Consider the following 25643-nt stretch of genomic DNA (forward strand, 5'->3'; position numbering starts at 1 on the left):
AAGGTGTGTACTTTCATTCTCAGACATACCAGATGGTAAAAGATAGGGAGGAGGAAGTTATTTTTCCTAGCCATTTTTATTCTTGTTTCAGGATCTACCTTAGCGGAAATGTTCAACCAATACAATATCTTCCTACATTAAATTTACACATGAATGTCAAGTTATCTTCCCAAGTTTAAATCGCTCTAAGTTACTTTTATTCACTGTAATAACGTATCATAGAATACTAAGTGTTACTAGCAGCAACCCAAGTAACAACTGTTTTTGCTCTACTGGTAAGATGTTCAATGTTCAGCTCTTCTGGACAAATGTTCAACAACTTAATACATTTTTACACAGTAGTAGAAAGGGAGGAAAATATTCTGGAAGAGTAAAAAACCACCATTAGGTTCAGATACCTTCAGACACAGCAGATGTTCTTTCCACTCCTACTCGGTTGCTTTTTGTAGCCTTAGCATTTTCTGTAAGCTGACAACATTATCACAAGAGAAATTCTAGTAAACTCAGGACCTTTGGTTGTACACCCTCAGTCCCAAGGTGGAATACAGTTGTTGGGTACCTCAAGGGAAACTAGAGGTTACTTCTGTCTAAACATGCATCAGCTCTCACCTGTCTGCTAATAAATAAAAGAAAATCTTTAAAATGTTGGAAAAAAAATGGAAGAAAAAACCTAAAGTTCTTCCCCTGCTCCTTTTCCCAACAGCAAGACAGGATGTATGCTGCTACAGAAAGGAATAAAGGTAAAAAACGTCAACATTCACTGCAAGAAGCATTTATGAAGAGTGGTGGCTTTTAACTCATGTCTCATGTTTTTTGAGAACATGGTTCAGGTAACAAAGCTGTTGAGTCTTCTTTTATCAAAGGCAGGTTAGCAATTCCACTTTTCTGAGGTTTCTGTTCAGGGAGCATTGTAAGTAATAGTGAATATACACTGTACTTTTTGATGAAGAACATTTAAAACAAGAAAGAAGATGCTGAGATGGAACAAGTCCAAGGAACAGCTACCACTTTTATTGTGCACAAGGGAGAAGGTATGTGAAATGTATCACAACCTTAGAAGAACCACAGATTTTTACAATACCTTTCTTTACCACAGCTTTAAAAATCAGGACATGAAGTATTTAATGTAATCATCAATATCATTAGAACCTCAGGGCTGGTATTAGTGACCTGCTTTGCTTTGCTTCCCAACAGTTCTTTCCTTGGAAAAGCACACACTAGTAGCTCAGCACACTTCAAAAGGTCTTTAATTGTTTCATTCTCCACATGAAACTACTGAGAATTTTTCTGTTAAATCTGGTAACTCCACAGTGAGTTACTTTCTTTCACCCTTCCTGTGATATCTGAAGAATTCAATTCATAAAATACATAAGCATTTACAAAAATCTGCAAGCCCTGAAAAGTTATCCACAAGCAATTATGTTTGGTTTTCAGTTTAAAAAAAAAAGACTGCATTTTAAATTACTGTGAAGTATTGCAACCTCTAGAAAAATCTTACTTTAGATCCACAGGCATAACTTAATTTCTATATTCCTGTAACTACTAGAGTGATACAGAACTGTGATCTCTAAACTCAAGGAATAATTGTCCCCTATTTTAACTGCACCACTTCAAACAACATTTGAACAAAGTCAGGTAGGCAAAAGCAGTTACTATATTCCAGCTAGGAATTTTCAGAAAGCCATAAAAACAGGTGCCAGCTAATCCCAAAACCTATTTGGCTGATAAATTAACTTCAAGAGATATCCCCATCTCATCAAGTTCTATGTTATGAGGTTTCATAACAAGTAGTAACAAGATGCAAGTACAGAATTCAAGTTGCTTCAGTAAATCCCTCCCCCATTTTTTTTTCTTCAAGTGGCTCATAATAAAATCTGTTCTCCTAATTTTGTACTGAAAAGCTGACACAAAAAGAAACATGATGCTGCACTCTTATGTAATCTGTTAAACACAAATAATACCAGATTCTCCTAAGTAAATTCAGGCTTAAAGTGAGATTTAGACTGTTAAAGCAATGTCTGTATATTTCACTTCACCTTGTAATAAGAGTAAAAAGCCCACAATTCCAACTCCAGCATCAGTGAACAGGGAGACCATTCCTCCACATATAGTGAGAAACACCCTCTCCACATTTTAATGAAACTAGGAAGACATCAGAAAATTCACTATTTTCTAGAAGCATGTAAAAACTCTAATTACTTTCTTTTTCCAATCTACTTTTAAAAAGCAAGTACATTTAAGGGTTTTATAGTTATATTTTAAGAAAGTACTATTTCTGACAAGAGTCTTCTTTTGGAGGGAAATACCACTGATAGTAACTATACATAGTGCAAAAGAACAGATTCCAGTTTTAACACCTAATCAGCAGACTACTTAGTTACAAATCTCAACAGCTCTTTCCTCTCTACCTACATGACACAGCTGGCTAGTTCTTAAGTTCCAATTCAAAACTACCATAAAGTGTTGATAAATTAAGTTTAATTGTATTGACATATTTGGAAGACTGGAGTAAAATGAAAACTTCTCAGACTTTTGCACAGCACTTCAACAAAGTGGTTGATGTTGGAAGAGATCTCTGGAAGTCATCTTGCCCAACCCCTCTGCTTAAGCAGAGAGATAGCCAAGAACAAGTGTATACTACAAAGCAAATATGCAATTTGCAAAAAGGTATCTAAAACCTACACTTTCAGAAACAATTTTATTAATTCAGTTTTTCTGAACATCAGTTCTCAGATGAACTGTCTGTATAGATCACTTTGGGTTTACTTGAACAATAAGGTTTTTCCCACTGTTATTTTTGGGGTTTTAGGTTGTGTTTCTCTGAACACAATCTATGTTTCATTCATTAGTGTCATCTTAATCTTGCCCACAGTGCTCTGTATTTCAGATCACTGTGGAGACTGTTGCCACATAAGCTGATTCTTTCCTATATACTCTTAGAAAAAAAGGAATCCAAATCAGAAAGAACACACATTAAGAATCCCAGCTATCACACAGGTAACTCTCCTTAACCTCAGAAGAACATACATGTGCAGTAGTATACTCCACATACTCAATGATCCAAAACTTGTATAAGCACAAAGGCAACAACTTTAAGAAATGAACATCAAAATCTATGAATAAAACACTTCAGAACATTCACCAGAAGCATAATGCAAGACAGCTCTTTGTGCCACCTTATTAGTTTTAATTAGTCAACCACAGATCCTGTACAGGACCTGCCTGACTATGCCCCAATACTTCAGAGAATTTATGACTGTACATACTCCTCTTTCAAATTCTCCAGATGGGGAAAATACAGTGAAGGAAACCAGGACCAGAGCATGAGATAAATAAGCTTGATAGGTGAGAGTCACTGAAATCAATGTCTGTTACACAAATATTGTAATAATGCAGACAACAAACTCAATCTTTTTTTCACTCCTCTCATGATGGTTCGTAAGTGGAATTAATAGAAGAACAGAGATAGAAAACTCTGGTACATTTATTAGCACTGTGAAGAACAGAAAGGAAGGTAAAAAGCCTACAGTAAAGTAAATATTTATTGTTTCTAGGACTGCTTTCTTTGAAACAATAAAAAAAAAGGTAGGAATTTTCCTCTAACCATTACAGGCAAGATACCACAGCTGCTAAATCACTTGCCTTAGCTGAGGTGGCGTTAACTACTTTGTGCATGTTTGCTACAGATGCCTAGCTAACTTTTCCTTGCAGTTTCACTTGATTCCTTTCAGAACCAATTATTATAAATGAAAACATGTGCTTATCAATGAGAATACAAAATACAAACTTATTTGAAAAAAAAAAAGTTTTAAAAAAAAATTTTGACCCAACTAGTTTTAATATACTAATAGTATTACAGATGACAGAAACACATTAATGTAATTGCTTCCTTTGGTGTAACACAACATTTCTGATAGTATTTAAAGACTCTAGATAGGGGATTTCTTTTTTTATGGCTACACTCTTCCCCCCTTTTTATTATGTGGCCAGAATAATGTTACCATATACATGCTCTTTATACTGAAAGTAACCCTTCATTTAAACTGTCCTTCTACATTCCCACTGAAGGGTGTGTCCAGTAACCTCAGCTCCTGATTTATCACCTTTTATTTTTTATGAGCTTCCAGTACAGACTCACTGAAATACAAAGCCCCAAGCTTGAAAGTCTTCATTAGTAAATTACACCATGTTGTTTTACGGAAGTGGTTGACAGCTGGCACAGAATGACAAACATTTATGTTAATCTTCATGTGCCTACTGAAAACAGCCCCCAGCAGTCTGCCAGCCCAGTGCTGCCCAAGAGTGACTGGGAGAGCACTAGTTAGCATGGCCAGAGGTACACAAGTTGACAGTCTAATAGTGTAGAAGAGTTTAATAGTACAGGCAACTGAAGTTTGTGTATAGCAGTGTTCTCAAATGCCACAATTAACACAGCCAAAGAGAGCTGAACAATTCAAGGAATACAATAGCAAAAAGTTACTCTGAATATTAACTCCTTTGTGGGAGTTTTTCGTCTACCCCTCACTTTTCTTTTAGGCATTAGACACCTTTCTTCAAAGGGAAAGAAAATACAGCACTGACTCAACTGTAATGCTATTTAATTCTGAAAATATATGTTCAGATATAGCTAAAAGGATGTGATGTATTAGACCTGTTCTGTGGTAAGTTTCCTGCCCCTCTTTAGCCTTTGGAATAAAGGCAATTATATATATATATATATTGCTTTTTTACTGCTTCTAAGTGCTTTTTAAAAAATCTATGTTCTCTCACTTCTTAAAAAGTAAAATGCTCAAAGTGTTATGGTTGCTGCTTTCAGACCGAAGATCTGCTGGTACAGGACTCGACTTCAGTTGCAATGTTGAAAATGTCCTGTAGATTGAAGAGGGAGCACAACAATAACACACTCACCTTCTGCCTAAACTACCCTAGTTTTGATTAGAGTCTACACAGTTACATACAAAAGCCATAAACTCTCAGCAGAACAGTGATTATGTACTGTTTGAAAACAACAGTTTAAACAAGTAGCTTCTCCTGTTATATTTTGAAGTCCAGATGCAACACAGAAAAATAAAAGGAATATTCAACTTGAACACAGATTGCTGGCAAAGCATCTAAGTGTATGGAGCACAACTGAAGATACACAAAAGAACATGTCGAATAATGTGAATATTAATATTTTTTTTCAAATATTTCATTCAATAATTTTATCAATTTTGTTTTTCTCCAGCACTTAAAGAAGAAAATATAATCTCTAAAAGCAATTTGTTTATATGCCAAAAAAATACTTAACCAGAATCACACAGTGTATTTTTTAAACAGCAGGTAATTTTTGTATCTGTTTTACATCTTCATTACTCAGAATGACTTAAATTATGGTTATGATCAACCAAGAGCTAGAAAAAGTTAACCCTCATGCAACACTTCTCAAAAACAAACACATTCAGTTACTAAATATTAGCAACAGGCAAAAAGCACACAGCATCAGCATGTTTTAAATGGTGACATGCTTGTAATATTTTTTTCTCGTTCAAATCTCTAGAACCTCATCTGCTTCTCACAGCTGAAGCCTCTGAACTGTCACCCAGTTTTCAACACTTCTTTTGTCACTTTGCTTTAAATTAAAACTACTAGATTAGGCAGTGGAGTTCCATGAACTCAGCAGGCCTGGCTGTCAAGTAACCTCAGAAAAGGAAGCTTGGCTGGTTTTACCTATTTGATGCTGCTAATGAAAGCAGCAGAGGCAGTCATATGTAGCTTTAGAAACAACCCCATATCTTTTTTATGGCATCACATCTACTTTACCTGTCAACTCTCTTAAGATAAGTTGCTTTTATTGTATTTGAACAGCACTTCAGACCACAAAAAATAAAACTGACATGACAAGAAAAATGTTATATCATTCATCTGCCCCTTTAGAATAAGAAAATTTCTCTTCCTCACTGGGCTTAAAAGCATCTGCTAGACAATGTGAATCAACTCGAATCCAGAAGCAAGCCAGTATACTGCACTGCTTCCCTGTGCATGTCACTGTTTAATGCTCTTCAGCTGTCTTCATAGCAACCAGCTCAGTCACTCGGGGTAAAACTGCAGGTGAGAATTTCTTCTTCCCTTACAAATAAAATTGCTCCAATTAATCAAACACAAAACAGAAAATCTGGCAACAGGAAAACTTTGTTTAACTGGTTTGTAAATCTAAAGCAATTTTAATGTAATAACCTCTTTTTAATACTCTGATGTTCATATAAATTCTTCAGAAAATTGAGTTACAACCGGCTTTCAGTAATAAATAACATCAATTTAAGGTTAAAAACATAGCAAGAATAAGCATATTACATATATACATAGAGACAAGTGATACCAACCTTCTAAAGGGAATACTGCAACCAAAATCATCATTTACTTTGAAAGAATGATATTGCAAAGAAACCAAACAGTGGTCTCACTGAAGTGAGAAACTAATTCAAATCCACAGAAGTAGGGGAAAAGGCAGTAACCCCCACTCATCCCAGTATGAAGCAATATTAATTTGGTGTTTCATACTAATAATTGAAAAAGCTACCAGAAAAGTAAGGACACCAGAGCGAATGCAATGATTGCATGACATAGGTGAGGGGAAAGGGACTAAATAGGACAAGGTCATCAAGGATTTGTTCAACAAATCATTCTTCTTTAAGGTTCCATAACTGTCTACAAAGTTATTGACATAGAACAAAAAGCAGCCATCATTAAAATGATTTTTTTTTCAGAACAGCAGTAAAGCTTTTAGCTGAATTCTCTTTACAGTTAGAAGACTAAGGTTTTATCACTCATTTTGTAGACCCATATGAATACATATTGATCCCAGCCCTGAGTTGACACTATGACAAGCAGCCTAAGGGTTACCACAAAGTAAGATTAAGCAAATAACAATGCAATATTATAGCATGTACATAATACTGTCTGATCTTCCAAACAGCCAACACCACTCTGTTTACTTATCCCTAATCTCTAGCGACCATTAAGTTACTAGAGTAAGACAGTCTGGTGAAAGAAAACACAAAATACTTTATTGCATTATGAAGAAAGTTTTCCAAAATCTATTTACAAACTGGTCATTGAACACTTCTGTACAAACCCAAAATCTGTAACTTTCTTTAAAAAAACCAAACTCTGTAGGTATTAGATGCAATAGATTTCACTGAAAAGTAAAAACACACCTTGGTGCTCAATCTTACCTCAGCCCATTTAAGAATACAAGTCATGCAGAAGGTATGACTGCAGTTCTCAGGAAAACCAATCTCTTGTTCTAGAAGGCAGTTTAGACAGATGGGGCACGTGTTGTCATCATAAAGTAAAGTAGAACAGGAACAGCTTTCCTCGTTTTCTTCACCTGGTATTATTAACACTGACACTTAGAAGTTTTGACAGTTTTTTAAACAAAGTCCTTCTAGATTTGAATAATAAAGAAGTAAGAATTCTTTGAAGTGCTCCTCTAGCCAGCTTCTTGGCTGCATTAGACCTGAAAACTTGAATTCAACTTGCTTGTAGCTACAAACAACTGTTTCAGGTGAAAAAAAGCTAAGCAACCTATGTCATAGACTACTGTACCAGTCTTTGCCATTAAAACAAAGGGAAGTTAATTACAGGGATATTTTAATAAAGCAGGCATCACAGTGCTTCCTATTGGTTATATAGTCATTTAGACATAATTCCCCTACGTTCTCTCTCCTTGTGTGTTTGCATGCATTTCTCCACGACACAAATTACACCAGCATATTCTATATTCATTATCTTATATACAGATTATGCTGTATTTAGATTTCCTGTCCTAGAATTATCTTAATCTGAATATCTTCAAATATTTACCTAATCATGTACACTGAATAAAAAGTGCTCCTGATTTTGCTAGAGTTAGAAAGTGTTTTCAGAATGCAAAAGTGTATGAACTCTTCTTCAAGGAATTTTACTCTAAATTAATCATTTTCTCTGAATAGTAATTGCTACCAACATTTTAGTTTCGCTACTAGAAGTTAACAAGTAATAACAAGAGAAGAGACAGGAAATTATTTGAGGATCTCACAGGCCAAAGCCAAATATTATATGATAGTGGTTATGTTTACACAACTTCTTTCAAAATAAGCAACATACTAATTGAGAGAACAAATGAAAAAAAAAAAAAAAAATCAGGCCTTCACAGCTTGAACCTGAATAATATGCTTCAGTATTTTCACACACACAAACGTTACCTTCCATGCCTTCATGTGTCTGATCCTCAGTATCTTGAATACATTCCTTTCTGTTCTTCATCTTACAAAATGTAGTCTGGAAAACATAGAAGCAGTTCATTTAGATTGCAACTTGAAAATAAAAATATTAATGAGTATTCTCCATTGTAGAGTAGAAATACATGATATTAGAAGAGACCACGTATAATGTTTGCAGTTTTTAAGTATCATTGCTGTCCAGCAACTGATGTTTCCAACTTCAAAATTTGCTTTTGTTCAATAGATGCAAAGTTTTTGCAGTGTTTTAAGATTACCACTGGTGCTTTTATTTTTAAAAATTAAACATATGGCTAAATTTCCATGCAAACCACCCCATGGTGGTTACTGCAGTAACTAATACCTGTAAACTGCCCTATGCAAATAGTTGAAGCAACAAACTTTAAACACTCAAGCACCGGAAGAGCTGGTTGCTTTACAAACCTAGAGTCACCATAGTAGTGGCAAGTGAAAAAAAGGAAAGCATCTTATATTTGCATCACAAAACCAAGAAGGAAATAATTCAAACTATTTGAACTCAGCAAAACATGTACAGAAATTTGTATCAAACAAGAGACAGGTCACAAGCACAGGTACAGTGGAGTATCATGAATGGGGATGCACTCTTTAACTGCTCTGTGAAGGAGATAGCATGAAGTAAATTGCAGTGATCCACATCACAAAGATTGAAAGAATTTATTTGACCCTGCATAAGAAATAACAAGAAATAGCAAGCTTTGGAAGCTAACTTTTAATGCATGTAAAATGAAAAAAAAAAAAAAAAAAAAGAGAGAATCTATACCAAGGACTTAATCTCCTGCATTTCAAACTCCTGTATTGACAGCAGAGATAGTTTGTGCACCTAGAGCTCCAACCCGAGCCCCAGAGGGAACAACAGGCTTCTTCAAAACGAATGCCTTAATATTTAAAAGGACAAACTAAAACTTCAGAAGACATCAAAGTAATCAGAGATTACCAAGATCTGCTACTTAAGCATTCAAATCTGAAGCAAACAGAGGTTTACTCTCACACTTTGACACCCTTGCTAGACAAAGCAGCAGGACAGAGCTGAAACTGCCACAATCACACTCAAGTAAACTTCCTCCTATTTCACTCATATACATATGCTTTCACTACACATATACATACATAAACTATACATATACAATACTTCCCCTTTACCACCAAGATTTTTCAGAAGGAGACAGAATTTGCTTCCAAACTTTTCTTCTGATCAAGTCTTTATTGCTTGATCTTGGCAGCAGCAAGTATTTTAATGATAGTTTTTTTATACTAAGAAAAGCCACTCTGTTACACATTCCCATCACATATACTTCTCATTTTCTTAGGCAACCCAAGAAATCAAGACTCAGATCTGAGTCTCAAAATACAGTTTGATGAAGAAATGGTCAAAACTGTGAAACTAATTAGAAACCTGCAATTAAAATTCAAAATGGCTTCAATATTCCTATTAGAAATTACTTTTTGGTTCCCCAAAGGGAACATGGGAATCAATTCAACTGAGGTAGGGGAAAGTGAAGGGACGAGGAAAGAAAAGCCTAGCTTTAAGGGATTCCTCCCCTACACTGCTATTGCATTTTTATACCTAGAACTATTTCAAAAGATATCAACTGTAGGCTGGTTACCAACACTACAGTACCACCGACCGAATTGCAGCCAATGCTGTAAGCTACAGGCAAATTCTGTTGCCAGAACAGCAAATCTAAGCAAAAGGAAACCCGACCCAAGTCAAGCTGCTCCTTTAAAATTTAATGCCTTCAACAAGCAAAATCTGCACAAAATTAGGACAGGTAAGACCACCAAAACCACATTTGAATTTAGGAGATAGTGGTCTGTTGCTTTCACTCTGATCTGCACAAGTGGCTTTGGCCCCAGACAATTTAAATCATGCAGTGGTATGTGGTATAGATGGTTTTACACATAAAACATAAGAACATCCCCTCTGCTCTACATCCTAAAACCTCAGCAATGCTTTATGGAAGCAGAAAATTCCACAAGCTGTACTGAAACATCTTTCAACCCTCCAAGTCCCAGGACACCTCATAGCTGAGTCAGATTTAAGACAAGATCAACACTTTTGCACTCTGCATACATCCACAGAAAATTACTAATATAGACACAATCTAGTTACCAAATTAAGGAGTAGCTTTTGAGTTCAGACTTATTATAAAAGACTTCTTGAATTCACTAAAACAAATTGCAGAAACAGAACACAGAAGCACTTCAAATTTCTTTTACTCCATTGTACTCTTTCTAGACACAGACATCCCAGAAATTCTGGCACACTTCCAATAATTAGAAAAACAGAGTTCCTAAAACTGACAGAACATCAGCAAATCCATGACATCCAGCAACTGAAAACATTAATGAGGTGGTAACCCATTCTTCTCACAAGCCTATTATTTAAATAGATACTGAGTGCTGCTAAGACATTTCACAGCTCACTTTACACAGCACAACTTCAGTTTGACACTGCATTTTGCACAACAGAGCAGAGTAATTTAATACTACTGAAATTTTTATGAATAAAGTAAAAGATATAATCAAAATTTACATACTATTTAACAAATTAACTTTGAAAATACTGTTTTCTCCAGTACTTTAAAAGGGGCATCACAGGCATTAGAATAGCAGAAGAGTTAACACTGGCCTGTTACTAAATTTATACCATTAAGAGCAGAGTTAGGAAAAGAGAACCTGGTGGTTTAGAAAAAGCAGACAGCATAGAAAACAGAACACTTATTTTTCCCAGAACGTGACAAGACAGCAACAAGCACCATACTATGTTTATGCAGACAAGGAAAAAACCAAACAAATAACAAAACCTACAAAAAACACCCCTCTCCAAACTCTAGATAATCCTTCCTAAGAACGTCTAAAGACAGCACAGCATTACAGCAAAGATGGTACTTTTCTGGTGCTTGTACTTTCTCAATGGAATTACTTTCTGAGAGAGATATTTTATTTCATATTTGACATAAAGACAAGAATATTCTAGTATACTAAACTGAGAACAGTGATCAGAGATAGCACAGGTACACAACACTACATCATTTCCCTGTTCTCTCAGAATAAATAAATATTTTGTCATTTTAAATGTTTAAGTCTCCATGCTATTCTTCCAAGGAAATGAAATTCCTGTTCTTGTTTTCATGGAATGCACCTGCAAACAAAAGTGCTTCAAGAAAGTTGACTTTAGATTGTGGTAAAAGATTTGTCCTTGTCCATCTGAGGAACACAGCTTCGTGAAGAATTTAACTCCATAAAGCACATTAAGTGCCATGCACACATTAAACCATTTCCTGTATCACAAAAGCACAAGTGCGATTCACACAAGCTACTTCACAGAACTCACAGCCTAAACATACAGATGCATTTCAACACTAATCCATTGTGTAGGTAGAAAAGAAAGACTCTGTTCAAAGTCATGCCTCTTAACTTCTTAATGAATCCATTAGATTAAAATCTTAAATAGATATAGAAAAAGCATTGGATTTTAAAAATTACAGAAGCCTTTTTATAAGTGACACATGAAATTAGCACATGCCTTCTTTTTGCCTAACTACAAGGCAAAATCTTTACAAGCATTCTTTATACCCTGTAAATAAAATGCAACAACTAAATACACTCTTCCTCCAAAACAATGTCTAGAGACTCATCTATACACAAAGTACCACAGTTCAGCAGGAAAGGGCGAAGGAAATCAAAGACACATACAATAACGTCTCCAGTGAGAAAGTGCAAAATTATGTCCAAGATACCTTACTCATTTCTGCAACAAATTTAACACAGGAAACATTTGTAATAGAACTTTCAGCTTCTTAGATACATGTTGCATTAATACTCAGAGTAGCAATTTACTTGACTGTTCTGTTTCTATTAAAAATACTTAATTTTAAAAAAGATTTGGGGAACTCTTAGTCATGTTTTGATTTTTTTAATAACTCAAGAAACGATCAGTTTTAATTATGAAATAACAGTCAGACATATATTTAGTACACAGAATTTATTTGCTTAATAAACAAAAACAACACCCTTTACTGCCATCAAAATACTGGGGAGTAACAGGCAGAACTCTGTTTCTCCCTACACATTTTCATGGTCATTAAGAAACCTGGGAAAGAGGTTTAAGCTACTCTCTCAGTAAATATGTTTTTAAAGGAAACAGATCTCAACAATTAGTCACATTCACAAAAACAGATTTTTGTTGTTGTTTTTGGGTTTTGTTTTTGTAGTTTTAGAAGTTAATGAGAGAACATGTATCCTCTAAAGTTCCTCATATGGGCTCATCCTAATCTCTGCACAATTACTGAGAAAACATTCAGTTGCTGATGAACATTTTTAAACATTTTGTCAGAACTTTAGTGCTGTCTAAGAGATGGGCTGAGAAAACACTTATAATTTGCAACAGCAGTTTAACATTTGAAAAGCTTTTGACCTACTTGTATCACTATGTCTAACACAACACATACACCAAGAAAAAGAACAGAAAAAATTCCACCTTACTGGGTATTTGTCTAAGGACATGAAGAACCTTCACAGTTGCTTTATTTTTTATTTGGAAAATCTTCTGATTTGTCAGAAAAGCCCGGAAGGTAGACTTGCATTAAGTGATAACTGAGTAATGTTACTCAGAAACATTTATTACATAATAAATGAGGGCTACATTGAGAATCTGGAAATACTTATCCTGGATTTTCTCCTTTGTGCAGTAAAATCTCTTGGCCCAGCACATTAGTGAGAATAGAACACACAGAGACACTTCAAAGCAGGCTTTTAAAGAGGATCTCTACTCTTTGTAAACTCAAACTGCACCTTGTTTGCATTCCCAAATCAAATGCAATAGAACCAATAAAGATGAGGAGAAAGAAGACCAGTGCTATGCTTTGGGGTACAAAAAGAGAAATCTTTTTCTATAGGTAGTTTAAGGCTATTATTCATGTAGATCCAGTGTCTTGGAAAGGATCACTGCTATTCAGGCAAGGAGATACTGCTGATTTAAAGACTGCTTCCAGACCCTCTAAGGATGCGATTACCCAAGAGTTCTGAGCTAATCTGACATCTTGCTGCCACCCAAAGAAGTAGTTATGTTTCTCACCACTAGTGATGAGGAGCAGACTCACTAAGGGCAATAGGTGTCCAAAGATATTGCAAGTGACAGAATGACAGAGGGAAGACATAAAAAGGCATTGCCCCTTTTGGCAGCGTTAAGGCGCAAATAAAGCTCAGACTTTGTTGTCAAACTGCAACCCCTCCAAGGACATAGCAGTACCTAGCTAGATCAGCTGCCAGGTCCATGAATATGCAAGGTAAAATCACAGGAGAAAACTACCAAAGCCAAATGGCTGGAACTGTATCATACTAATCACAGCATTGCTGTCTGTTGCTCTTCCCCTTCCCTACACACACACACACAAAAAAACCCAAAAAAAATCAAAACAAACCAAAAAAACCCCAAAAAAATCCACAAAAAAACCCACAAAAAAAAACACAAAAAAACCCAACAGCCACCCCACCCAAAGCAATACAGGGGATATTATCCTCAGATCTTCCACAATCTAGCAGCAAGATACTGGACATGGATGCTTCAATTACAGACGCTGTGGCTACAGCTATGTCCCTGCTAGAATCAATGCTTTCATTTTTGAGGCCCACTCAACACTAACAGCACAAATAGCAGCTGCAAGCACTCACTCGTCCAGTCAGTACTGGACAGGACAACACTATAACCACCTCCTAAGCAGGGAAGGCAGGCACAACTCCATCAAAATCTGCTTGAGAACTGCTGCAGTGACTATCATTTAGTAACTTGACTGACCACCCAGAAAGTCAAGAGTTTTAAGGAAGAGTTAGAACCTTACAGTGGACACACACACACAAGGTAATCTCCTTCCTTTATACTATGCCTATAAACTATCTCAAAACCTGCAGTACAGATCTTTTCTTGTTAAATTAGTGGAATAGGGAGTGTTCCTCAATGAAATTTAACATAAGAGTACCTGGAAGACTTCAGCAAAAAATAAGAGTAGTAAGGAAGATGCCATTTAATAAGATGTCACATATTTGAGAATATTCTATAAACTGTGGGAGACACCATGTCTTTCACAGAATGTTGGGCATTGAAGTGCTGATACAAATCAGATTGAACTCTAGAGTTCCACAAGCAAAACACTTCTGTTTACTGGACAGTGTAAAAAAGTAGTCTAGCAATGTCAGCAGTACCTCAGATACTTCACATATCTATGAATTTATGCTGATCCCCAAGTTGCTTTAGCATTCTAGGATTACTAAATGAAGAATATTTCACTCATCATAGTTATTCAGATGTGTAAAGGTGAATGACCAAGTTTTAGCTTTACTTAGAAAAGTCACTATCCAAAAAGCTTCACTACAATCCAGAACTAGACAGACTACCAAACTGAAAAAAAAAGGCAACATACTTACATTCCAAAACTTGTACTTTGCTGTTAATACCTCTATAGCAACAGCAGGGAGCCCATATAATGCTCTTTAGTACAAACTTACCAAACATGTAAGAAACCTAAACCACTACAGATTTACTACTCGACAAATATCAACAAAGTTACTATCACCAACAGGAACCTATCAAGGTACTTCCTATTCTCTCTGTACTGGGAAACTCGAACATCTCAGTCAAGCAGCTGCCCTCCCAGTCTACCAACTTTCATGTTCTTTTCCTTCCCTAAGTAACCACTTCTTATTAGATTTTAGCTAGTTATAAAGAAAAAAAAAGTGTGTAGGTTGCAGAAGAGTAACAAGCAGTAACAAAATGACAGTCAAAAATCTTGTACTAAAAGTTAAAAGGTAATAAAGCCATTAGTCTTCAGCAAAAGCCCAAATCCCATCCCTCCCCTCTGAAGAAACCATCAAAAAGAACAAGCCATTTAATCATTCTTAGGCAGTAAATAACTTAAACCAACACCAAAGTTTGTGAAATAGTGTTGTTATCACCCCTCCTTCCCCACAAAAATTACACACATGGGACAGCTGATTCTCCCAGACTCAGGAACATCCACATAACTGCTGGGAAAATCCATATAAAACCAATACTTCCAGCAAGCCACAAAAGGTATGACAGCTAAAGCCTCAGACAGACATTAATTCTCTTTGTCAAAAACAGACCGAAGTTTTCCCTGTGTTCATCAGTTCTCACCATACTATCACACAAGATGGAGCCCCATTTTCTGAGGAAGCTCATGAAGAGGTAAACTGATCACTGCCTTGCACAGCAGTCAGCAGTTCTGAGTATGGCACTAAACTAGTTACTTTACAGGCATTGACGGGTAATTAACTACAGGAGCAAATTTCATTTCTCATCTTTCTGTGTGTCTACTATAAAGCACTTTGTTCCACTAGGATGGATAGCAGAAGTTTAGGATCTCTCCTGAACTCGTTTTAAAGGTGGTGATAATAAACTGTGTACTTCAGCAGGTTTTGACTCTGCAAGTCAATGTATATCAATTATCCCACAAGGTTTTCAATATCTGGCAGCAGCTGTGAGGTTAGCTCATAAGACCATGTGACATTACATGTCAAAGTATAGCTAAGTGGCACCTCTATACTTATCAGTATGTTTCAGGGTGACCACTGACAACAAAGATGGCCCTGTGTTTAGGTAAATTCAATTCACAGACCAAAAACTAGACAAAGTTAAACTTGCTAGTAAGCAAGGAACAGAATAAAAACAAAAAAAAGGCACAGAAGGGAGTTATTCATCACAGTGCAACTCCATTTGATCTGAAGTATATGTTCCTAGCTAATTAATCTAACCTGTAACTTAAAGCTATGCTTGTGTCCCTGCTGGCTCTTTAATGACACTTCTCAAGTCTGTGAGAAGACCCTTTCCTACTCTGCTAGAGGACAAATTATGTTACTCAAACCTCTGTCAGCTCTTGACAATGCAAAAGCAGCAAGGGCAAAGCTGTGCAGCTTCCCTACATGCTAAACTAAGGCAATTTTGTGAGGCAGCTCCCCAGTAAGTCTGCACTGATAACACTTCTTTCCAAAGGTGTTCTGAATTACATAAGACAATCCCAGACCTAACCTTTACAGAAGTGCACAGCTGGGCTCACAACAGCCATAAACATTCACTGGAGCTGGTTAAGTCCCCTGGGAAAACCAGCTTCATTCATACAGAAGACAGGATGAATAAAACCTTCTAAAGACTGATAGGAGGTGATGAAATGTGTATTCACAGAAATTAAAAGCCCACCTTACTTTTCTTTCCAAACCAGTATTTTCAACAGAAGGCAATGTGCACTGTGCTGCTGTTTCTCCTGTGCATGCATATGTATGATAAGACTCTCAACAGAAGAAGCACTAAACCACAACCACCTCTGCAGGAAAAACATGTGTTTGCCACTGGCTAAGTCACAACATTTCATATCCTGATAACGTAACACTGAAATACTGAAGTAATTATTATAATACAAAAAAAAAAAAAAAAAAAAGACACAGTGTACATAACGTGCTCTCACAAAATGTAGGCTTCAGCACTTAGGTGTTTCTTCCAAGTAGTCTGTGACTGAACGGGGTGAAATTGTGATTCACAAATAACAACAACTTGTTAGGAATTAGGTACTATTGTCATAGTGCACATGGTTCAAGCAACTTAAAACTCAGGACCTTGCCTTCTGCTGTACAGGCTCCTTAGTCACATGCATACTTTTGCAGCTGGAAGGGATAGCATTACATACCAAAGTCAGCAAAAATGGCTCAGCCATTTCCAAGAACATGGTTAGGGGTTTTTTTTAAGTACGTTTTTCTAGCCACTTGGAAGCACTAGTATTTTCATGCTTTCCACCAAAGAGCACATATTTGGCAGTGGGTCACAGAGAGTAAGAACATGCTTTCCACACAAGTAACCCTTCCAAACACAGCCATGTCAGATGTGGGGGAAAAACAAGTTTGCATTTAGCCAATAAATCTTTGCTAGTAATTGCATTTAATTTCCCTCCCCGCCCCCATAAACTTGATCTGTGCTTAGCATACACAAATAATTTTAAGTTCCTATCCCACTGTTACACGGCACATACAATATTCCCACAAGATGAATGAGAATACTTCAGCCAGTGCTATGGCAACACAGCAGGACTTGTTGCAGTCATCTCTCTGATGCTGAAGAAACTAGAAAGACCATCTTTATTTTTCTTAATACCATCCTAATTGTACCCAAATAGCCAACTCAAACATCAGGGATGCAGGAGCTGAACCAGAAGATCTTGCAAAGACAGAAGCAGAGAATAAGACCTTTTAACAGGGGAAGGAAAAATGATGGGCAAAACTGATGGAGTAAGACTGAGCTCAAATGAAAAGCTCAGGGGCAGCAGCAAGAAGCATATTTAAGATGCAAAAAGTAATAGGGCAACAGAAGGAGAGTGGTAGGTGATTAGAGAAGCATCCTGAGCTGTAGAAGAAAAAAAAAAAAAAAAAAAAAAAAGATGAATGCAGCAAATGAAGAAACAGCATACAACTGTCCAACTACAGACTACCACTACTTTTTCTTTTACCTAAACTACAGCAGTCATATTTTTTAGCTTCTTCATGTTGAAACCCTGCAAAATGAAAGGAATGCTTTTAACAAAATTTATGTAATGGTCAGGCTTCCCTATAACTTTATGGTTTAACTTGCATGGAAAGAAAGAACTACAGAAGATTGCCTAGAATGACAGACACAGCTTTGATAAAAATACCCTGAACTTGAGTCCTCTATTAAAAGCATGCTATTCTTTCTTTTCAAATCAATGGTTTAGATTTGTGTCATGTTTGTGACACGTTCACGATTTTAAAAATCATATTTCTGCAAAAAGAAATTTCAGATGACAAATAAAACATACAGACACTGAGTCAAAAACAAACAAAAGAAAGAAAATAACATACTCATTTAAAAGTACATTGCGCATCTCTGAGGCATACACTTTAAAAAAAAAAACATACTAGATGAAAGCTATGGTGTCAAAAATACAGTTCTCAAGCTCCTTCTTGCTTTGAAAAACAGCATTTCATAAGGTCAGGTCAAAGACCTACACTAACCTCTAAGAAAACCTAAACAGAAAGAAATGCTGTATATGTGGAAAAAGAGTTCGTGAAGCATTAATGACTACTATAATAATTTTAAGTGCAATTGTATTTTGTACAAAACCTACTACAATATCCGTAAAATAACAATGCATTGGACATCGTTTCAGAAGTAGTAGATAGATGGGGAATAAGCAGTTTCAATTACTGTTGATCTTCACAGCCCTTACTCAACAATAACTTTCAAGACAGCTAAAATACACAACAGCACTTCACTGTGAACTCTTAAGTGACCAACACAGGCTTTGTTATAATTGATTACTCTATGCCATTGCAAACCTTCAAAAAGAACTTAAGCTTTCCATATCAACAACACTAGAAACTCCCCCCAATGAAGAACTCCATTATCATTCGAAATTGCTTGCCAGAATAACAACCACAAAATAACCACTGGAACCCACTAACTTATCCAAGACTTGCATAAGGTACCTTTCTTGCTTGGGCTGATGAAACTGCATCTTAAAAATCACAATTGCATACGTTTAACAGAGAAAATACAATATAACAATTTCATTGTTATAGGTATCTTTATTTGGTAACATCTCTAAACCAAAACTCCAAGGAGCTCAAGCTAGCCCTAACAGACTGATTTTCTCCAGCTGTTTCATAGGATTTCCAATTACTTTTTGTTACACCCATCCATCCACAATGGTCACCTCTTACTTAACAATTGATAATCCAAGAATGTTTTTTGAAAAGCAAAACTACATATATGAAGTGCTTATTCAGTAGCTATATGGAAAATAGAGGAGAATTTCATTGCTCCTCCCATGTCCAGAACTGCTTAAGTCATTCACTCTGAATAGCAAGCAGGCCAATTAAGACCACATGCCTACCTTCAGATTCTACTTTAACATCCAGATTTTTAATATCAGTTCAACTCATTTTCGTGTGTCTCCATCTCTCCTGTAGCATAGCAAGAAAAGCACAAGTTTTCACTGCTCCAGTTTCAGCGTGTGTTGCTATCTAAAGATATGGACAGAGATGAAGACTTCTATCATACACTGATCACATGGAATTCCATATTCTTCATTACTGCCGGCAGTCTAACAAAAGCCAGCTAATAAGCAGAAAGACTTAACTCAATTGACATTTCCAAGCAACTTTGTACTAGCTTGAAAGTTTCAAATACCACTAAATGCATCACTCAGGTTTACTCACAAATAGTACCTGCACAGCCAGATCACAGTTAAGCAGTACTTTTACCCCTAACCATTGCCTTTTAATGTGAACTCACCAATACTTAAATTTAAAAATGCATTAAGACAGTTAGTGACTTTCATAATTTTTAATTTTTATTATTAGTGTCTTTTAGAAAAAGTGAGCAGATACTGCAATTGACCACACTATTAGGCTTTAGAAAACAGCTACTGGAAGATATTTCTACTTCCCAATTCTCTCTATGTATTCTTTTATACATGGGTGTGTGTATATATGTGTGTGTATGTGTAGATATATATATACACACACACACATAAAATCTGAAAAATCTCAAAGTTACAAAGATACTACCAATAACAGAACCATATAATTAAAATGTTAGTTTTTCATTTTTGCTGTGACAGAGTATTTTTGAGTTCAAATTCCAATTCTGTGTTCTCATGGTGGAAAAGAGAAATACTACTGTTTCATCACAATGCATTTGTAAGACAGCATAACTTGCTAATAAAAAATAAATAGGTGAAAATACTCATCTTAGCACAACATACACAAATGCAAGATATAGATGGACAATGCCTACACAGGTGTGTATGCATTTGCTTCCTGAAAAAATTAAATGCAGTATTTTGATTGTCCTTTGTGAAGTCAGTTAACAATTTCCCAAGTTTAAAAGTGACAACTTCCTCATTTAGTTATATTGAATTTGTTTCTCCAACTGCAAAGTCTTCAGGAAACTTGATGCACTACAATAAAAAGACATAGGAAAGTTGAATCTTTCAAGAAGAGGCAGCTTCCTCCTTTCTTTTCTTTTTCTTTTCCATATATATATATATATATATATATATTTGTGTGTGAGTGTGTGTGTCATGGTTTGACACTGGCTAAATGCCAGGCACCCACAAAAAACTATACACTCATTTTCTCCTGGTATAGTTGAACAGAGGAGAGGGGGAAAAAAAAAAAATCCAAAGAGCTCATGGGCTGAGATAAAGATCAGGAAAAAAACATTAAAGGGCAAAATAGGCTTAAACAGTAAAATTTATTAACAGAATTAAAAGAAGATAATGAAAACTAAAATAAACTTTCAGAACACCTTTTTCCTCCCTCCAGCCCACATCTTCATTCCTACCGACAGTGCAGAGACAAAACATGGGAGTCTTTAGTCAGTTTGTTACTTTTAAAAAATATGTTTCTTCAATTTGCTTAGGGAAAGCAGTTTTTTGTTGTTGGTTTTTTTTTTTGTTTCCTGCTGGGGCCTGGGGTCTTCCCATGGGAGACAGTTCTCTCTGAACTTTTCTAGTGTAGTTTTTATTTTCACAAGTAGCAGTCCCACCCAACCTGCTGCAATGCGAGTCCCTCCTAAAGGCAAACCGTTTTCCCACATTTTTCATGGGTCTCTGGAAGCAAAAGTCTTCTCTCTCTGTTCAAGTTTCCCATTAGATGACAGCTTTTCAGCATCTACTTGCTCCAGCATGAGCACCTTTTCTCACAGGCTTTAAGCGGACCTCTACATACCCCCATGCACTTCACGAATTACAGGGAAACAGTTTGCTGTATTATAGTCTCATCACAACTTGTAGAAAAATCTCAGCTCCTATGTCTGGAGCACCTCCTCCTCCTGCTCACTCCTTTCACCAACCTTAGTATTTTCATGCTGTTGTCCTCACACATCTTCACTTCTTCTCTGACTCAGAAGAAAATTCTTATTTGTAGGTTCGTTTGTTCTCAAGTTCTATAAACTGAAAAGTTCTTACAGGGTTTTGTAGTGCTGAAAGGTGGATCCTGCCTGTGCATCAGGGAATTGCTCATCATGCCCTCTGCTATCGGCCAGGGGTCCCCTCCAGCACCGGCTGCCCTCTCTTCATGCAGGGTGCCGAAAAGGAGAAGCTTCCACCACTGCCCCTGCCCTTCTGCTCCCAGCACAGCTGGTTAAAAGCAGCCAAGCAAGCACAGCTCTCTGCAGGCCGTGCTGAGACAGCCCCGGCCGCACAGACAGCTCCTGGCACCGGCCCCTGCTGCATGGTCCTGGCCATGTGGCCACTTGTGGTGCTGGGATAGCCCCCAGCAGCATGGCCTCAGCAGCTGCATATGCCACTCCTTAGAAAAGAAAGAGTGCAGGCAATTTTTTCTTTTCTTAAAAATGTCATCACAGAGGCAACTTCTCTAATTGGGCCAGCCAATATGTCCACCATCAGAGCCTTCAGGAATTGGCTCTGCTGGACACAGGAGAAGTTTCGAAGAGCTTGTCTCTCAGAAGCAGCCTCAGTGGCTTCATCTGCCCCCACTAAAAGCTGGGATGTATTAAACCAACACAGTTGATTGGTTGGTTTTTTTAAAGACTCCCAACAGAGAAAAACTACTTGTTGGATCTTGTATGGGGTACTTAAATAGAAATTATGCACATTCAACCTATGAAAGCCCTACCAAGTCATCACCCTCATCATGCCTTTGGTGCTTCACCAGAGCCAGATGCAGAGGTGACAAACCTCTCAAACAGAGCTGTTTGAGACAGCAGAGTTACAGAAAGGTAGAGGTACATTCACCTTTCATCTTCCAGTTCCAGCCCTCCCTTTGCTACTTCACGGCTGTAGCTATGTTACTACACAAGAGAATCAAGTAGTTCAGGGTATCAAAAGTAAGCAACTTTCTTGCAAATTGTGTCTATATCCTCTCCAGCTAGGTGAAAAGAGCTTCAAATAAGTAAGGAAGATAAAATATCACTGCACACAGACCTTCTCCAATGAAGCTCACTGCCTTCCAGGGCAAGGTGGACAAGTACATACAGATGAAGCAAAATGTGCCTACACTGCTGAAAAGCCAGGAACTAGCCTTTGTTCTGAAGTGCTCAGAGGATGCTTAACACTGCATCTCCAACCAGTAATTAAAAAAAAGGCAGAATGACTGGACAATGTCCAGACTTCTAAAATCTACTTCAGCCTTAAAGGGTTTAGCAGATGAACTGTAACCATTTAAGAATTCACTCAGAAAAACCAGTAACAACGCTGGACAGCACTGAATAGTCAATTTAGACATCATGAGGAATTGCTCTGCATGTTTGTATAGGTATTAACTGGAAAGATAATTTTTCTCCCTCGCCTCAGACTGCTGGCAAAGAAAATCTGAACACTAAACAGTGGACTGACAGAAAGCCAGGCTTCAACAGTTTTGGTGTAGGTATGGCAAGGCCCTTCAAACTTGTACCAGCAGTGGCTTTTTCTCCCCTACTAATGCAAAGTATGTTTAAATACATCATCATTTGAAAGACAAATTACCCTTTAATTACTATATAAAGCCATCTTAAGTAATTTAAAGGTTTTGCACAAGTTTTTTTTTTTTCCTTTTAGTACTCAGGACAGTGGAAGACTGAGAAGATTCTGAAAAAAACCCTATAACAGGATAAAAACAAAAACCAATAGCTGCATGTAACCTGAGAAGAACAATCATGCATGATGAGCAGAACCATCTACAAGTTTTATAAAACCAGGGACTAGAAGCCATGCAACAGCTGCATCAAACTACAGCCAGCTGAGAGCACAGAGAAACTCTGTCATCTAGATGTTTCAAAGGCAATAGCTGACTAACTGGAGAATAAGACAAACTTACAACTGCCCATTGGGTCAAACTCAACAACCTTCACATACGCAACAAACTCAACCTTCACATGCAATGGAGAGCCATAAAATCATGGCCAAAACACTCACCATATATCTGGACAGGTGTTTCCAAAGGTAATCCAAATATGAGGTAAACTAGCCAACCCAGGATTACTGCTATTCAAGAAGGCCAGAAAAAACATTTTCTTCCAAGACTATTTGGGAGAGAGATTTCCTCACACAAAGTTGTTGCCCGCTCTGCTCATTCCAAAGTAAGCTTTAAGGTCAGTAAAACATGAGAAAAAAAAAAATATTTATTTCTCATTTGTGTAATTTGTCACTCTGGTAATTGACGCATCAGCAAATGTAGACCGCTGAAAAGAAAGCTTCAAAATATTTAATATTCTGACTAAAAGTTTAAACAGCTTTCCCCACCTCCAGTATGTCTCATCTCATCTCAGGAAATCACAAAAACAAACACTGTATTCCTAGTAATATTAAAGGAAACACTTGAAAAAGTACTTGGGATCATTTCCAAGTATTTTCCATGGCACTGAAGAGGATGCTATCCACTTTGTTTTAATACTGTGGGTTTCTAAATACAGCTTTTCCAGTGAAAAAAGAGACATGGATTATCACATATAATAACCAAATAAGACCAAATTTTTGTCACTGTCATTTCATTTAAGAAGCCTTCTACATATTGCTGCTAAGAGCAAATGAAATGATGACAAAATTACTCTCCCATGTGTACGAGTCTGAATACCTACACAGTAAAACTTTTAAGTCAGATTATACTTAAAATTATCATCTGCTGAAAAGAAAATCAAAAGCCCCCAACACATTAGTGATCTACAAACTTAACACTGGACACTCTGTCAGCTGGATTCCTCTTTAAGGTTACCAAACCTATAAAACTACTTAAAGTAGCTGTTCAATAATCAGGGGCATTCCAATCCATCATATAATAATTACTTAGATGGGCACAGCCTTAACTGTCTCTTGACTTTTTAAATAAATGACTCTTTGCCAACAGCACCTAGTTACTGATACTAAACACAGGGTAACTACCTGGCCTTTCTCTCTCTTATCTCTTATTCGTCCTAAGAATTTAAAATTAATTAGTAGTCTAAGAAGAAAACATCGTGAGAGGGCGGGGACCAATTTTCGTCCTAACAATACTGCTTTGTTTTGAAGTTACAAACGTGGAGATGGACTATCAAAGATGAGTTACATTTTGGACTCAGGCTAATAATATTCTTTAATACTCACCAAAGGGGAGATAAAAAAGAAACTAGGACACCATGTGCTATACAACACAAGACCTAGAGATTATCTTACTGGCTCGGTAAATTGCTTCCAGGCTCCAGCGCTCCCCTGCGCAACTCTGCTGATGTCTAGGTCGCGATCCCACAGCAACACAAAAGCAGAGCTAAGTTTTGAGCTGAGCTTCTCTGTTCAACTTCCTCCACAACTCGAAGGTCCCAGAAGCCGCTCCTCCAGCAAAAGCCACCGGTGTTTAGAGCTCCAGACGCCCGGTCGTGCGCTCACCCCACGGGGAGCGGAGGGACGGCGGTGCTCCGCGGGCCGTATCTTTGTTCGGCCCCGCTCACGGGTCAACGGGCAGGGCTGCTGCTCTTCCCGGTGCGGCTTCACAAAAGCTTTCGGCAAAAAGGGAGTCGGCGGATCGCCCCGGACGCCCCGCTTTGTTTCCCCTCTCGCCCCAGGGGGCCGGCGGGCACAGGAGCCGGACCCGCGTCTCGCCGCGACGACCTAGCGTCAGCACCGGGCCGGGCCGTGCTGCCGGTCGGCGCCACGACGCGGGCGGCGAGGAGGGCTAGGGGGGAGGGAAGGGGGAGAACGCGGCCGGAGCCGGCAGCAAACTCCGCCCCAGCCCGGCGGAGCTCCCCAGCCCGGCGGCGAAGGCCCCGGCCCAAGCCGGACTGCAACGCCTCCCGCCTCCCCTCCCCTCCCCTCCCGGCCCGCCAGCGCCCGGCCCGGGCCCGCGGCCCCGAGCACTTTCCCCCGCCGCGCGGAAATTCCCGAGGGAGGCGGCTGGCGCCAACCGCCGGTGCTCACCTGGCGCCGAGACGTTCCTTAGCGCGGTCTCTGCCCCGCGAGGAACGGCGGGTCCGGGTCCAGGCTGCCCGCGCCCCCTCCGCCGCGTCGGGGCTGCCGGGGCTCGCAGAGCCCCGCGCGCTCAGCGCCTGCCGCGCCGCCACATGTCCGCGCGTGGCCAGGGGAGCCTGGCGGCAGCGCCGGCGGGGCCCGAATGGGGGCGCTGCTCCGTTCCGGCACAGGCGATGCCCTGGCGGCAGAGAAAGACGCCTACAGACCGCCTTGCGCCGCCCCCCGGCAGCATTATGGGATAGGTCCTCCAGCACCGCCTCGCGGGGAGGGTGGGAGAGGGAGGGCACGTGACACTGCGGCCCCGCCCCGCCCGGGTGCCAATGAGGAGGGGCAGGCGGGGCCTCGCGCCGCGGGCGGGGACGCCCTCTGGTGGCGGCACGGCGCGTCCGGGGGGGGTAAT

At 38.4% G+C, this 25643-nt stretch overlaps 1 protein-coding gene across 4 annotated transcripts in view; it reads right to left on the reverse strand.

The window, feature by feature from the left end:
- Nucleotides 1-25281, reverse strand: part of SCAF11 (SR-related CTD associated factor 11) — a 48131-nt gene extending 22850 nt beyond the window's left edge. The window contains exons 1-3 of one of the 4 annotated variants that reach the window (XM_062491953.1): nt 25193-25281; nt 8226-8301; nt 7215-7369 (exon numbers count right to left, since the gene is read on the reverse strand). In XM_062491953.1, coding sequence (XP_062347937.1) covers nt 7215-7369; nt 8226-8286 — 216 coding nt within the window. In that variant the 5' untranslated portion in view covers nt 8287-8301; nt 25193-25281. Of the gene's footprint in view, nt 1-7214; nt 7370-8225; nt 8302-19195; nt 19258-23221; nt 23364-24454; nt 24769-25192 lie in introns of those variants that run through there. The other 3 variants (XM_062491954.1, XM_062491952.1, XM_062491955.1) reach the window with 3 other exon arrangements.
- Nucleotides 25282-25643: the final 362 nt, after the last annotated feature.

Source organism: Cinclus cinclus, chromosome 4 (genome assembly GCF_963662255.1).
Source record: "Cinclus cinclus chromosome 4, bCinCin1.1, whole genome shotgun sequence".
Taxonomy (NCBI): Eukaryota; Metazoa; Chordata; class Aves; order Passeriformes; family Cinclidae; genus Cinclus; species Cinclus cinclus.